This window comes from Typopeltis vanoorti, chromosome 25 (genome assembly GCF_054136105.1).
Source record: "Typopeltis vanoorti isolate ZY-2024b chromosome 25, IOZ_Tvanoo_1.0, whole genome shotgun sequence".
Classification (NCBI taxonomy): Eukaryota; Metazoa; Arthropoda; class Arachnida; order Uropygi; family Thelyphonidae; genus Typopeltis; species Typopeltis vanoorti.
This window is the reverse complement of record NC_143573.1, coordinates 60,413,662-60,431,217: the sequence shown is the minus strand read 5'-3', so window position 1 is coordinate 60,431,217 and position 17,556 is coordinate 60,413,662. Positions and strand designations below refer to the sequence as shown.

The 17,556-nt window shown below is 32.2% G+C and overlaps 1 protein-coding gene across 2 annotated transcripts in view; it reads left to right on the top strand.

The window, feature by feature from the left end:
* The window catches only part of LOC150092777 (uncharacterized), a 67,111-nt gene extending 49,883 nt beyond the window's left edge, over positions 1-17,228 (top strand). The window contains exons 3-5 of one of the 2 annotated variants that reach the window (XM_090414732.1): positions 7,678-7,767; positions 14,180-14,413; positions 17,013-17,228. In XM_090414732.1, coding sequence (XP_090270858.1) covers positions 7,678-7,767; positions 14,180-14,360 — 271 coding nt within the window. In that variant the 3' untranslated portion in view covers positions 14,361-14,413; positions 17,013-17,228. Of the gene's footprint in view, positions 1-7,677; positions 7,768-13,642; positions 13,937-14,179; positions 14,414-17,012 lie in introns of both variants that reach the window. The other variant, XM_090414731.1, reaches the window with a different exon arrangement.
* The last annotated feature ends 328 nt before the right edge of the window (positions 17,229-17,556 follow it).

The following is a 17,556-nucleotide window of genomic DNA, read 5'->3' as shown; positions in this document are numbered from 1 at the left end:
TGTTTGCTAGCGTTATTATAACACATACTCGATAATATTCATGACTTCTCAAATATTTGATTCGCTATTAGTTAACAACGAAGAGAAAATAATAAAAACCTGCAAACAAAAATAGAAACAGAATTATTTAGCAATTCAATTAACTGGAATTTAGTTGCTTGCTTTGGCAATCCAAAGTACACGGAAACAGAGCAAAGCGAAGGACAAAGATATTTCGTGATTTTATTTCTTGGGAAAGGTAGAATAGAAAGACAAGGATTCTCTTACTTGTGTGAGTTTCAGTGTTGGTTTTTATTAGGATTATGTTGCTGAAGAGCGAAGAACTAATTTGTCTAGATGATATTGGTTCATTTCTAGATGGAATCGAACCTTCACCAGAAGAAAAGAAAGCAGACACTGAAAACTGATCGACCCTAAGAAATGGAGATATTATTTACAAGTTTTTCATAATTCTTAATTGGCTTTTAGCTATTGGAGAAATATATAGATAGATAAAAAGATATATGATAAGATGAGTTTTATCTGCAACTTTATATATGTAGCGGTGGTTTTCTATTCCATTTCATACTCAAGGGAAATTAACGGAAAAGAAAGTTTGGATGGAACTGTAAAAGGAAGATATTCAATCAAGTATCGTAGCGTGATAGGAAAATAGAGACATTTTATATAAGTTTCATAACTTTTGTTCGGATGAATTCGAAGCTACTGGTCATCCATCTTGCTGTCGAAATATTTTGATTGAAAAAAAATATATCTGCCTTCTTTTTACAGTAAGGGGGGGGGAATAAAATAGGGGCTTTTTATAATGCGATCGCAGTTTTGTTTGGTCGCGCAATATAAGGTTTTTGAAATAAGACGAGAACAGAACACTGACCTCAACGAAGTTGAGAAATAGTTTACAAAGAAAGAAAGAAGATAATTTATATAAAGAAAGAAAATCTCTTTCATAGCATGCGTGCGTGTTCAACTAGCCCTTCAAGACCTGAAGGATCTGCCTCAAAAAGTCCCTCAGGTTACCAGGGTAGGCTATTATGTTGCAGTTCTCCACAGTGTGCTGGATAGTTTGGTTTGTGGCCCCACAGGTACACTGAGGTGTAGGTGATCTTCTCCACGTGTGCAAGCTGTCTGCACAGATACTATGTCCTGTGCGTATCCTATTTAAACTTTTCCATAGATGACGTGGAAGCTCAATCACTTTGGGATTTTGGTTGATAATTATATATTCGTGTAAGTCCAGTAGCGATTTTTCCTTCCAAGCTTGTAGCCATTTCGAATTAATATTGCAATCGCTATTTACAAGTTCTTCAGCCAATGTAATTGGAATCCGTTGGGATTTAAGCCGCTTTATACTTAAATGTGGGAGGTCGTCATATATTGGTAACAGGGGTTACTATTTATTTGTCTGTACTCTTTAACGAGAACGTCTTGTCTGCACAAGTTCGGTTGTCCAATGTTGCTCAAGATTAGAAGCTAGTAGAGGGGATTGGATTTGACACAGCCTGTTATTGTCCTCATCGCTGCATTTATTTGGGTGTAGATTTTCTTGATATGAGGACTGTTTAGCCATACTGGTGAACAACATTCTGCTGCAGAGCAAACCAGGCCCAACGGAGCATCGCAATGTAGTAACAAAATAACCCCATGTAGAACCACACAGTTTTTTACGATATTATAACGGGTTCTGATCTTTAAAGATATATTCTCCAGATGTCTTTTGAACGATAGTGTGCTATCCAAGATAACACCCAGATATTTAGGGAAATCCTAGTATCGCAGCATTTTGTTGTTAAAGTTGACCTGAAGTTTCCTATTTGCCAATTTGGTATTTAGGTGGAAAGAGCTCACCTCGGTCTTATTGAGGTTTGGTGTTAGTCTCCATTCATGGATAGTCCAGTGGTAAGGCTGCTACTTTAAGGCTTCTGAACTAGTCTTCTTCCAAATTTAAACCCCTAGGAGGAATAGGATATGCTGAAGGGGAACGAGCGGATTATAGTGGGGATATAGGTCACAAATGGAAAGATCCCATAGCCCTAGAGTACTCTAATAACATAAGGGTCATAAACTTCAGAAGAATAAATTGTTCTTGAGAACTAAAAACATGAATTAATATAAGAGTTTAGTTATTTCTATGAAATAACCCCCTGTTTTTCTAAGAAAAAAAAATTAAAAAATACATGTCGATTTTCGTGATGTTTGTAGCTAATGCCAACTAGGAAAGAAGTCGCATTAAGTATTTTAAATTTGATAGAATTTGTTTCTGACACGACTGTTATATGTGTATTCCACAGTTTGAAAACTGACGGATTCGACAGTGCACATGTCCGCTTTTCCTTCGTTTTCAACAAGTCGGGTTCAATAAATCATATGCTTGAAAGAAACGTACAACGTAAGTTATGACGTCCTCAGCAAGTTTCCGTTCTTTATCACTTTGCATGCTCAGCCTTAATTTTCTCTTGGTTTAATATTACGGGTGACCTACAAAAGTGATACGTATGGCCCGAGAAAAAAAAGATGATTGCCTTCGAAAGGCGGTGGAGAGTAAAATCCCACAAGTCATACTGAATTACTTGGAAAACACATCGCTTAGTGGTTGACAGCTAGACATGAATGTAGCGAGTCAGTTTTTGGTTTTATATTGCCTGAGAAACATTTACTGTAAAACACATCAGCATTTTATTTCCTATTTCTAAAAGCAACATTCAGTTTTGTCGGTCAACTAATTTTCTTTAGATCCTACCTTTTCAAAATTGGTTCAGAAAAACGCGAGAGCGACACTTCAAATTTTAATATTAGCCGTCAATATCTGAGTGTTACTCTACGTTTTCAAAATTTTCCCATTAAGGAAAATAATAACGGTATTTTGATCAGTACTGAGTTTTAAAAAATTTAAAATTACTCTGATCTCATTTATTTTATAAAGCATATCCATGTTTGTATATCCACATCATTATATCCGCGTTTGTAGTCTAACAAAATGTAAAAATAAAATTAGACTTAAATTAGATATTAGCTTGCTAATACTTGATTTAACTTGAAGTTTCTACGGTTATAATTAATCAAAATATACGTTTCCACAAGTGTGCGTTAGAAATCTATTATAAACTTATATGGTGACAACTATTTATCATATACATATATTAATATTTATTTGAATCAATATACTGTACTTACGTGGGTGGTCTGAAAAGTTCTCGACATCGAACATAGATGGCAGCACTATCGGCTTTTTTTGGGGGGGGGGTCTAAGTTGGTACATCTGTTGTAAGCATCCATATGAAATTGCAAATCATTCTATCAAGTAGTTTTTTTATACAGCTATCGAAAGCCAAAGTGTTGTTTGTATCCCTTGAAATAGATAAAATTGAGTATCGTGCGGTTATAAAATTCTTTGTAAAAGAAGGTTTGACGCCAAACGAAATTCATTCGAAGTTCGTAAAAGTTTATGGGCACTCTTCTCCTTCGTTTCGACAATTAAGAAATGGGCTGCCGAGTTTAAACCTGGCTGAACCAGCCTTGAAGATGACTTACGTGAAGGACGTTCAAACGTTGTAACCAGAAATTGACACCAGAAATCACTGATCAAGTGCACAGTATGGTATTGGATGACCGGCGGGTCAAATGACGTGAAATTGCTGAGACTGCAGGCATTTCAAGAACGTGTAGGATATATTTTGCATGAAAAATTGCAAATGAAGAAGCTTTGCGCAAGATGCGTGCCGCGCTTGCTCACTGCAAATCAAAATCTTGAAAATCACTCGCTTGAAAATCTCCAAACAGTGGTTGAAGCGTTTTAACAAGAATAAAACGGATTTTGTGCGTCGATTTATTACTATGGATGAGATTTGGATTCACCATTACACACCAAAATCCAAACAGCAATCAAAACAGTGGACAGAAGCCGGTTGTTCAGCGCCAAAGAAGACAAAGTCGGTTCCATCAGCAAGAAAGGTCATGGCATCGGTGTTTTGGAATGCTAAAGGCATTTTGTTTATTAATAATCTTGAAAAGGGTAAAACAGTAATCGGGGAATATTATTCCGATCTTTTAACCAGACTAGACGAAAAACTTCGTGAGAAAAAACCCGGTTTGCAGAAGAAAGAAATCATCTTTCATCAGGACAATGCACCTATCCAGAAAGGTGTTTTGGCAATGGGAAAATTAAGGGATCTGCACTATGAATTGTTGGAACATCCACCCTATTCCCCCCAGATTTATCTCCCTCTGACTTCTGTCTCTTCCCAAAACTAAAACCCTTCCTCGCTGGCCAGCATTTTTCTTCGAATCAAGAGGTTGCAGCTGTAGAGGGGTATTTTGCAGATCTTACTGAGAATCACTACAGGAACAGGATAACGACGCTATAATAAATGTATTAGCCTTAAGGGAGATTATGTTGAAAATTAAAATAAATTTTGAAATTATAAATTCGTTTTTTTCATTGTTGGGCCTAAAACTTTTCAGACACCCACGTATTTAAAATGAAATGTTAATGATTGCATTAACATTTCATTTTAATTGTGTATTATTTTCTTATTTTATATTTTACATAATTGTGTATTATTTTCTTATTTTATATGTTGTTGAAATAAACGAAACCGTTTTCTTTCTTTTGATATAATGAAGCGTAATGTATCAGTCAGCATCTTTGAAATTTTGTGTTTATTAAGCATATCCCAGGATGGAATTGGTTAGTTATTGTTCATTAGTTTTTGCAAAGTTGGAAATAGATCTGATGGAAAGTGTGTTATGAGAGTCTTTCAAACGAGCTTGAGTTACCAGGTCTTATATTGGGATGGAAAGTTTTTCTTCTGCTAAAACTAATTCTTTCATCCCTCATGAAAAACGTACCAAAGAATACCAGACATGATCGATATTTACACATGCGGATAGAATTATCTCGAGTCTTATAAATTTATATGAAATTAAATCCGTTCTTCCTGAGAGAATGTTACAGCTATCATTATGATCGCCTTCATATTCCACCCATGACATTAAGTAAATTTCGAAAATATAATAATATTTAGTACGACAGTATCCCTTCTGTCTTTAATCAAGTGAAACTAATCTAGATATGTCAATTAGTTATGTCAAACAACAACACAGTTGGAAATGTGTTTTCCAATAATGATATCATTAAAATTTTCCTTGTATATAAACTTTTCTCGTGTCACTAAAACATGCAGTCAATACAATTTTCTTTAAAATTTTCAGACTTCATTGTTCGCATGAATTTTTGATTACAAATGTTCTAAAATATGTCTCGATGCTTATTAACAAAACTCTGTAAATTAATCTTGCAAACATTACTTATTTGCCATTGGATTATTATGAGTTTTGCAATAAATCTAGGAGACTTCCAAAATTTTAATTGAGTTTATTTTGAATATAGTTTTGTAACGTGTAGTGAAATAAGTATATGAATATTTTTCTTTGATTTCGTTTGTAGAATAAAGTAGTTATGAGCAGGTATGAACATGTAGTAGATAATACTGTTTACTTAAAGGGATAAAAAATCTTTCTGTTCGCAATATTATAAAAGTCATTGACACTGTGGACAAGCACTAACTGCTAATACTCCTTATAAGGATTACAGTAAACCCTTGATTTAACGGACTAATAGGGGCTGTCCGTTAATTGAAAGTCCGTCAAATCACGACTTTTTAAAATAAAAATATCTGTAACATTATACTGTAATTTTATCAATATTAGCTCTGTAATAACAAAAAAAAAATTGTTTTACACTCAATTTTTAACACAATTTTCACACTTTTAGATACGTTAATGTGAAGTTAATGTTCGATGTTGAAGCTCTTGGTTTAGGTAATCGAAAAACCTATCAAGTTTTTTTTTTAACTTTTGAATTCTGCTGTTTCGATTTTTATAATTAACTTCCTAAAATTGCGAACATGTATGTAAGAAAATTGCCGCAGAAAGTCACCCCCCACGCGAGAAAGGAACCAATTACAGTGCGATTGGTTTGATCACGTGCTAATCATTCGCCGAACATGTTTTATGAGTGGTGACTCGTTTATGTCTGCTAAATTACTACAGTGTTTTTCCAACATACGATGGCCTATTCGCCAAAATTTGTTAAAAATAACAGGAAATTAATAAAAAAAAAAACCTGTTAATTTAATTATAAGCAAATCTTGGTTAAAAGTATTTCAAAAATAACAGGGTGTTCATTTTTACATGTGACATACGGATCAAAAATTTTGTCCGTTAAATCGAAGGTTTACTCTATTTGGAATACGAACGAAACAAATAAGCCTATAGTCAGCGTGTTATGATTTTGAATTGCGTATCTTTGTTCGCCAATTTGCATCGCATGTTTTCTGGGGGGGATAATCCTATTAACGTTCGCATGAGTCCTGACTATCTCACCTTCAGTTGAAACGCCATTACAGCACACAAACGTTTCACCTCTTAGACGAAATTATAATCTAGGAGTCCAGATTGTATTACCAATAAATAAAGCATCAATGGTCATATTTTTAAGTTTGGGAATTTACTTTTGATATAAAATGAAAATCATCTGAGAAGAAGTTTTTTCATCGCATCAAATCTCAGAAACTTCTTTAAACTTTGAAGAACTAGGCAAAGATTTTTCGTAATAGGCATTATTATATTAAAAATGAATCCTTAAAATATCACTCAAGCATGATAAATAACCATGATTTTATTTTTAGATTTCCTACAATCAGAAAATCATGATACGTTGAACAAATACTTAATAAACGTGATAAAAGAAGATAATCATTATGACTCTTAAGAAAGCTCGACAAATACGTTACAAGTCTATAGAAAGAGAGTTCTTTTATAGCAGGTATCCTGTCGGCGACCCCTCTACGTAATTTTATTTCGTTTGCTGAATTCAGCTGCATATATTGGAGTGCCTATTTGAATGGTTTCCTGTAGAGGAAGTGTAACGATCTTCTTTTCCAGAAAAGGTGGAATAATTACTTCTGCCTTATTCAAAAAAAAAGAAAAAAGAAAGAAAAAAGAAAAGAAAAGAAAAAAGAAAAAAAAGGAAAAGAAAGAAAGTACCAAAAAGAAAAAAAAATCTTAATATGATCAAGTTATACTATCTAGAAAAATAATATAAATGATGTTACACGGATAGCTTTTTAACTAATACATTAAAAACGGATTGCGAGAGTGATTCACGTTCATTCACGCGATTTATGACGCAACAATTCCCTTAAAGCAACAAATCAGAATTACTGTTAAAATATTCTCTTTAATAATGTGAGCATATTAAAAGTTGTTTTCATTCTCAAACACTTTATACAGCTGATTAAAATGACATAATCTTCAAAGATGCATTTGAAAGAAAGTATTAATAAATCTGTGCAGATAATAGACGATATTTTTGACACTTCGTTAAACAAAACTCATGTTTCTACACCTCTCTCATAACATTATGAATTCTCTAGAGAGCCTAAACATTAAATTATGATTTTCCTTCTCTAATCACTATGAATGAGGGCACATTATTTAAGACGGAGTCATTTGAATGCGATTTCTCAAAGGTTAAAATTCCATAATATATAATAATCTCGGTAGTCATGAAGTATTTGAAGTTAAGCAAGGTCAAATAAGCTATATATTTATAATATATTTAAACGGCTTGTTTTAAATGAGGTTCTCAGACATTTTACGTTTTTAATTTTGTTTCAGCTCTATCAGAGATTTGATAACAAGAAGGAAAAATCTGGATTATATTAAAAACCTCCTTCAGGACCTGGATTCACAAATCTTGAAGTTGCAGTAAGTATTTTCCATTTTCGGAATGTTCACCCTTAGTAAATAGAAACCGTTAAGTAAATTTTTAAGGCGATTAGTAAATTGAAAGTTCTTACATCGAAGCATGCAGTTTCAAATACCAGTTTATGATAAAAAAAAAACCTCTGTTAATTTTTTAAATAAACAGAGGTATATTTTAAAAGACTATTTTAGCGTAAAGTGTACATTTACCTTATTTTTTGAAATATTCTCTTAATTAAAATTAAGAAAATAAAACCAAAAGAAAATGCAAATTTCGTTCTTGAAAGTACTGAAATGATGATATTTATAAGATCCATTAAATAACTTCTATTATTCCGTGATTTTTTTTTTACTTAAGATATAGTTCGCCTATTGTTACATCTCTTTTTCGCACTATCAGTGAAAGGGATTCATTCTCATATCAATTATGCACTTCGCAATGGACACAATCGGTATGCTAATTCACATATGGCAATATCTTATGAAAATTCATACGAACATCCACGTATTTCTTCATGAAATAATTCAGTTAGACATCCCGTGATAAAGAATAAATTTATTGCCCACATTTCAATGCGTGATTTTTAAATAACTGAATCACAAAGAGATAAAATGAAGTTTTAGCTCATAAATTTAAATTTATTTTATCACAAGTTTTAAAATTGCTTCAACTTTAGAAACGTCAGTAAATTTTTTGACCGTCTATTATCGCAGTAATCCAGCCACTATAGCTTTAAACCGATTATAGTATTTAAGCCAATTCTATTACCCTTAGAAAATCCTGTTCTAAGTACACTGGAGAAATGCAGCATGAGATTAATCCTTAAGAATCGAAACGTGAATGTATGTGTAATGACTAGTCTTGTGGTGAACGAGATGCGGCTATAAAAAGTGGTTATAAACCAAACATAATCCCATTGATAATATAAAAACGGACTTCATTTCTCAAAATTCTATAGAACATTTTAATGATTCTTGTTATATGCATTTAAATTTCTTCTGCAACAATTCTTTTGAAGATTGATTTCCAGCAGTTATTCTTAGAATATTTTGATTATTTAGGAGATTTTTTTTTCTGGACAAATAATTTGATAATTATCGTTTTATTACTTTAATTATAAAACACATTATGTTCACTTGAATTTCTGGAGTTTTCGTCTACTGGAAACAACCAAACTGCACTATGGATGATTGCATCTTATCCTAAGGGAACGTACAAAAGCTTTCTCTATACAAACATACAGAAACATTCTCACCTGCAATTAATCTTGCTGACAAACTAAAGAGGACAGAAGTCCAAGTCAAGTGTTTAATCAGTCACCTTGTCAAGTAGCAAAGTAAAATGTTTGCGAAGCGTTCCACGGTCGACTTTCAATCTCCTACGAAGGTCCAGAGAGAAGCAAACATTACATCGATAGAGAACTGTGTTAATCATTTCCTTTCTTAGAGCAAGCAACCACAGTTTAGCTTTATTAACTAAAAGTGATTCATTCATTTGTAGAACACTTCATGTACTTCTAAGGAAAGCTGTGTTTGAAGCAACTTCGAAGTGTCTTTTACTAATACGATGGCTAACTCTGGGGATTCCAATGGTCCGTACTTCACTTATCTGTAATATCAAAACATTTTCTGAAGTTAAAGCATGCCACTATATTCACTAAAGGCAGAATAAACTATATTAGTACTCTTATTAAAACCAAACTCAGGAGTTCGTGATGTTTAGAACTAGCAGATTAAAAATAAAAATTTTAATAAAAAAAAATTGTCTTCGACGGAGATGATAAACAGGTTATAGAAATGTTTCCAGTTTTAAAATAGAGAGAAAGAAGAAGAGAAAGTGTTGGTCATTCTAATACGCTAGCACAGTTCTAAGAACAACTGTTTGTAAGGACAACAGTTGTAAGGACCCTTTTGGTTAGCAACGACTGGGTTCGAATAGTCTAAGACGCAAAGAACTTTATGAAGAAATTTTTGAGATCAAGATGAGTTAGTTGGTTTCGTACGGATGTGGAAGATTTGCCCTTTGGAAATTTGGTTTTTGTTTAATTCTCAGGCAAGCTGGGCGAAGAACACGTATAATGTTTCCTTGCCGTATTTTGAATCAAATCCAACACCAGAAATATCACCTTATTTCCGTTTTACTGTCTTAGTTTTTAACCTCTGTAGTTCAGCTAACAGCCGTTTTTATCTTTTGACTATCATTATCAATATGCCTTCATTATCTTTCCTAAATTAATATTAGTAATATGGAACAGTGCGATGTCAGATATTCCGGTAACATCTAGAATAGTCGGTAATTGATTTAGTCAATTTAGTGACCATTTACAGATATGCATCGCACCTATTTTGATTGTTCGTCTTACATTTATATTATTCCTCTGCATGAAATAGGTAAGTTTTAGTGAAATTTATTATTTGGAATCCATAAAGAAATTTATCCAGCCATTTCTATTATCGTTTCGACCGGACATTTGCAGAGACAAAATGTATTGAAAAACAAAACGTGCTTCTTTAGGACACAATTAAATAAAATTTTGTATTTTCTGTTTCCTCAAAAGTGTTACGACTCATTTTAATTATTCTTTCGTTAGGACCATTTCAGAAGGAAAATCACATGTTTACAGTATATAGAAAACAATTAAAAAACTTCCGATTTACGTTTTTATTTTTAAATGCAATCATTCTCTTATTAAAAATGCCATAAGAAAAGTATCAGTTTCTTATTACTAATGCATAGAACCGAGAGTTCACTTATGAACTTCAATATTCAAGCTGTGTGGATGTCTGTTGAATCGTAATAAATAAATAAACAGGCAAAGAAAATCTGCAGAAATATTATCAGTGAACTTGGACAAATTAAGATTGTTTAACATTGAAATAATATCTATAATTATTTCAGTAATTTTGTTTTACTAAACTAGTTTGAACTTCGATTTGATGGAGATAGAGAGAGATAGAAAGAGAGAGAGAGAGAGAGAGAGAGAGAGAGAGAGAGCAAGATAGTAGGTCAATGATAGGCCAATTCCAGAATAAGTTATATCGTAGGCCGGTTGATTAGCGTTAATATCCAGCGGCTACTGGGAAAATAAAATGTTTTTTGTGTAAATCTACACAAATAGTTTTTGATGATTGTTTATTTAATGGCCACATCATAAATACTGAACACTCACAATAGCAATCCCCTAAGAATAACCGACAACCTATGACGGATTATCTTTCAAGAATAATATAGTTACTATTTATTTCTCAACAAAGAGCTGGGTTTGAGATTATGTATGAAACTATTATTTTGTGTATTAACCAGTATTTGACTTTTCTTAGCTTTATAACTTATTTTGCAGACCATTACTCTGCTTAGCCCCTGTCTAATCTGTTCTTCAGTAATACAGAGAACAAAATACATCCTACCTAATGAATTTTTTTCAAATTTTAAAAAAATAATCAAAAGATGTTTGTTGTTTAACTATATTTTTTATATATAAATACAACAATAGGAGAGCAGGAATTTTTGTGGAAACTAATCGCTAATCAGAAAGAACTTATTTTTGATTTTAAACAATAAAATCAAAAATAAGTTCTTTGATTTTATTGTTTAAAATCAAAACAATAAACAAAAAACAATAGCAATATAATAAGAATAATAAATACAACAATAACAATATAATAAGAGTAATAAATACAACAATAAGATGGCAGGAATTTTTATTAAAACTAATCGCTAATCAAAAAAGAACTTATTTCTGATTTTAAACAAACGGGATTATCAATTTAAGAGAAAAGTTCAAAAATCAACGCATTTTAAAAACAATGCAAACATTAGAGAGGCAAAAAAGAAAGAATTAATGTTTGGCACAAAAAAAGCAAATACTTGACAAATTACTAGACAAATACAAGTAAATACCTTGACATTACTTGATAAATAATGTTTTATGTTTTCTGAAATAATGTTGATTGCGTTTTTATCGGAAATAAAAATGCAATCTTTGTAATCTGGCAATCAAACTCCGACTCTAAACATAAACTGGATTATGTTATTCTAAGCAGTTCTTTCTTTTTATCAGGTTTTCATTCTTTGCGACTTTCACTAATGAATCTTTTTAGTCCAATTTTCATCATTTCTAAGCATTTCTACAAAAGTTTCTTTCAGATTTCTAACAAAAAAAAGGGAAATAAAAACACACACGTCATTCATTCTTACGTCCTTGGTTGTCTTCTTAACTATTTCTTGTTTCTTGTGATTATAGAATGGTGACAAAATAATTAGATGCATATCTCCATGCTTATAATTTTTGGAGATTCATCGCTTTAAGTTTTCCCTACAAGGTAATTCAATGATGCTTCATACCTTAATTAAACTTCCATAAAAGCAAGAGTAATTACTGGTTTTTAGAAATCCAAAGAGATTAAAGTTCTAACGAAGATAGACAGTTGTAATCTCGAGAGTAATTGTTAGAACTAACCCTTAGAACAAAAACTTCGCATACACTGAATTCACAAAAGCAGTAATTATAAAATAAACCACAAGCATTAAACTAGAGTTCAGAAAAGTTGGATGATGAAAAATTCTTCCACAAAAAATAACAGTAAAATTACTTTTTTTTGGAGAAATAATGCAAAATTTATTCTTTTCATCAACCTCAGTTCCTACTGATTATCCACTCCTGGATTTATATTGTTCTCATTGTTCCTTATTCTAGACAACAATCAACCTCCAAAATATATATTGTTGTGCATACGTTTGATATGCACAACAATATATATATTTCTCATTGTTAGAACTGTTATTGGAAATCTCAATGAAATCATTTATATCGGTCATTTATTGGTATTTATCTACACAATCAAGTTTTTCACAGTGAAAAACTTGATTGTGTAGATAAATACCCAGTTTAATAACCAGTTTTTCTCCTTTTTTTGCATATACGCTTGTTAATATTATAGTTTTCGTTTCTGCTTGGATTAGTTCTTTCTTAATTAGTTTAATCCTTCTCATCAATTGTTCGTAAGGATACGAACCCTTCTTACATTCTTACTTCAAATATCATTGGCTTAAATCTTAATTCACTGTGCGAAACCGTAGTGTTATAAATATCCGCAAAGCAATTTGATAGGTAATTATTTATTCTATAATTTTTTTAAACAAAACAGTAAGGAAAATTAATAAAACCATGATTTTTTCCTAGCAGTGTCCATATTTACAGATAATTTAATCTAAATTTTTTATTATAACACCGAAGTCATTTAATTGTTCTATCTTGTTCTCAATATTAATCTTAATTTTAAGTTCATCAAAAAACATGTGAATATTTTTTTACCTGAATGTTACTGCTTTTCGTTCAATATGAAATTTTGTTTCCGGAATTGTATACGGTCACTGATCAAATAAGCTCAAAAAAGATACTTTCAGGTTTTTTTTTTCTCTTCAATTTCAAAATACATCAAAGCCAAAAACAAACATTGGGAAAATGGTAATAATATTTCAGAAAGGGGGCTGAAACATTAATATGCGCAATCACAATCCTCTTTAATCCTGAAATACAGCGGTAACTGTGCACCTTGCATTATATCTCAGTCGCAAATGATCATTCATTTCAGTTCGCAGTTCGCAATCTCCCCTGCGAGACGCTTAAGCACGTCTCATCACTTCATAGCTTCCATATACCCTGCAAAATATTTGGATAAGCCAGTGGATCCTTAAAAGCAAAGCGTTAGTCTAATCTACGAATATTGAAGAGTAAACTAAATGTTAAACGCTATATATATATATACATCTTTATCATTTGATCAGTCGCCGTATTCCAGAAATATAACATATTTTATTTTTAATTTTATTGTTCTTATGGTCATGTTCCTGAAAAAAAAATATCCACCTCAACAGGAAACGCACGTGTTACTTCAACGCCGGTATGTCTCATAGTTGTGACTACAAAGACTTGGTAAGTGCCGTAGATGAGCAAAATTACTGGTCTTCGGAGCATACTCCTGGCAGACGGAGGCGGTCCTTGTCACCATCCGATTTTTCCATGTCAATGAATACTCCTCCATCCCCTTCTTCTTCAGTTAGTAGGTTCCTAAGGTCCCTTGCTTCACAGCAGCGCCGGAAGTAGAGAACTCCTCGTGATGTGTTTTAATTATCAACCATCGTTCAGAAAATAACGTAATAATAAACACGGTAAGATTTCTATTAATCGAGGCGATCTGAGGTTTGGGAGAAGCCATTCATATAATAGAGTATGGCCGAAAAATATTAATTTCTGTATTATTAAAGGGGGTTGAAAATGTATTCATATTAGGGGAAAGGGAAATCGGTGTTCAGTGAGTACTCAGGTTTACGACGGGTCTTGTATTCAAACCTCAGATCAATTATTTCTATTTGTGTTTCTATTAAAAGTTTTGTTATTATTTTTTATTACAGCAAGAGAGTGTGCGTTAATACCGCTGCAGGATGTCAATACGATGAATTAACTGGAGCTGGAAAAGATCAAGACAATTGGAACGATCCTGAAGGGATCGGAAAAAGGAGAAGCTTACCATCCAATGTTCTCAGAGCGAGATCAGCAAAATTCGGAATTGAAAATCAGTCTCCAATGAATTGATTACCAGGATAAACGTCATTCCTTAGGATTATATGAATTAGGACAGTAAAAAGGTTTGGAATTTTAGTTAATCTGCGAGAAATTTCTACAGAAATTGGTGGAGGTTTAAACATGGTAATGGTTATCGTGGTGATGGCGGACGTGCATATGGTGGTACTATGATGGGTATTTGATGTGAATGGGTGACTCGTATGCATTCTAAGCTACATGGTGGAGGTGATTTATCTATTCTATTCTAAGTGGTGGAGGTGATTTCTGTATTATAATCTTGGTTAATCAGTATTTAATATTTATTTCATTTAAACTTAATTAAATTGTTGTGGGATCTTCTAAATAAATTGTTCCTTAAGCTTTTCTAGAATACAACCCACAGTTCCGTTTTTTATATACCGACGCGTTTTAAAACGCCAGTTTTCCTTTATTACACCTTACATCTTTTTCCTGCTGGCCCACTAGTCTTTTATAAGCACTTGCCATTGCCAAATTCTTCTTGCGTCAGAATTAGAAGTGCACTTGACATAAAAACTTAATTTAAAAGAGGAGAACAGCAGAACGTCTAAGGTACGTGCATATTAATGTAGGAGTGCGACGAAGGATGTAATACAAAAGGAAATAATCAAAAATATAGTGAATGGAAGTTGAATTTGTCTCGTAAAGAAGAGAAACAAAAACACTTTACCATCTTTTTGAGATGTATTGTCTCAGAGTTTACTCATTACCTTTGACTACTCCTTGCCTCAGAAAAATTGGCAGCATATTTCTCTTCTAGAAGTAGCTTGCTAATTCATTCTCATTTCACACAATCGCTTCACTCCTCTCTAATTCAGTGTGTTCGTGTGTGTTCGTGTGTGTGATCTACTACCTGAAGATTGAAGAGATGACCAACTGATGAGATGAGAATGAATTTGGTCGTCATGATACTCTTCTGATCATTCACATGCCACATCAATAAGATTTACGATATTTTAATGGTTTCATAAGTTTGTGTCTTAAAGAGGGTAAAAACACTTTTATCTTTTACTGAGACTAACTGCCTGGCTGGAGGGGACCTTGATTGATCCTTGTGAGATTTCAGTACTAGTATATCAATTCTTGATGAAAATGCCTTTATCGCCCCTCATACATAAAATATTCAATATATGTTTTTAGAGGGAGATCATCAAGACTCGGAATGAAAATCAGTCTCCAATGAATTGAATACCAGGATTACGTCATTCCTTAGGATTGAAATTTTAGTTGACGTCTGCAAAAAATTGCTACAGAAATTGGTGGAGGATCAAATATCTGACTGATCAAATATCCAATAAAATATCCATTATATGCTAAAAAATCCATGTAACTTTTATTAAAATTCAGTCAATAAAACCTTCTGCTTGCATGTTTTTTACTAATTGAATTTTGTTAACTGAGCAATACTTTATGTAGATTTAAATTCTCCATAAGATAGAATGGATTGCTCCTGAAGGTTTAATTCTTGATATCATGACGTTTGCCTGAAAAACGATAAACTGGATAAAGAATTACTCTAAGACGATACTTACACTTAAGTTTACACAATGTAGTATAGTGCGTGGAAAAATAAAAATAATAATTTAACTAGCAGGCAGAGTTATTTATTTTTGAAAAGATCTGGATACGATTCATTTCTTTGTGATCGTAATCAAAGATTTTTCACGTTCTCATTGTACAATGCGGACTGTTTTTCCATCGATCCTTTTGATATTCACCCAGGAAAAGCGTTTATTTTCAATTTAGAAAAGAATTCTATAACTGGTTTTATTTGTCGGTTGAATAATGGAGAGACGTGATCTTAGAAATATCAGAAGGAAAAGAAGCGATCTGAGTTCAGCAACAAAACGATATGTGAAGTATCTATAATACTTACAAAAAGAGGCTTATCTCCGGCAGTGAATTAAAAGAAGCTAAAGACGAAGAAATAAAAGGAAGAAAAAAAGATTAGTATCATACTAGAAACAGTTAAAAAACATAATAATGATAATAATGAGAGAGATTATTATTGAGATAATGAGTTTCACAGATGATGATATAAAACAACAGAGGATTCGCTGGATAAAACAGAAATATTGTATAAAATGTGTATAATTGGTATTACAATATTAAAAATAATGCAGATTTTATTTATTTAGTATGGCCGATTCACCTCAAAGCGATACGTGATAACATTATATCTAAAGTGCACTAATTTATTTCTTTTATAGATAACTTTTCCCTTTTTCCATCGAATGATGACTAAAGGAATTTTGTCATCTGCAAAAGGACAAAATTCTCATTGTCTTTACGTGATAGAATACATCCTTTCCTCCATCTGAAAAATGGATTATCAAGGAAAAAACTCATTCTTCAATAATAACTGGAAGTTTCTTGACAGATTCATATTTTGCAACTTCGTGTAACTATTGATTTAAATCTTCATTTCCAAGACAAATATGCAAGTGAAAGTTGTGGGGGGTTCTTTTGAATGTTTTTGAATCATAATGCAACTCTGTATAATATAAACACCTTTAACTCGGTTTTTTTTTATTAATTGCATGGTTTATGCATTAATTATATATACTGTTTTAAAGATGAGATGAAGTTATTTATTTTAATTAAATCATAACATACATCTAATGATATTATTTTCTTTTGCAGGAAACTTTCGTTGCATGATCTCATCTTGCTGTAATCTTTACGTAGCACAGTCTCATTCTTTCACGCTTGCATCCCGGAAAACGGGTCCATTTTTGTCAAATTTTCCTTCCAATAATCAAAGGCTAATGGCTCTATCATAAATTATATAGCACGTGATTGTAACATATCAAAAATATAGATAGATGATAAATGAATAAACATAGCGTATTTTGTTCATCTGACTCTCTTGTGTTTTGTTTATATTTCAAAAACACAGATACAAATAAAAGTTTGCTATGAAGCATCCTCTTTCTTAATAATGCATATCAGATACAAATATCGTTTATGTGTATTATTATTATTGAGTGGCACATATAAGATTATAGTTTTACTGGATTTAGTCATGCGCAATAGCATATAATTGTGAAGAAGGTAGTCATTCTCAATAGCATAGAATACACTACTATTATATTAACTATATTTATTTACAGAAAAAAGCAATTATATACTAAACTATTTCCATGATATGTATCCTTTATTTACTGTTTACGATACCTTTAAGAGA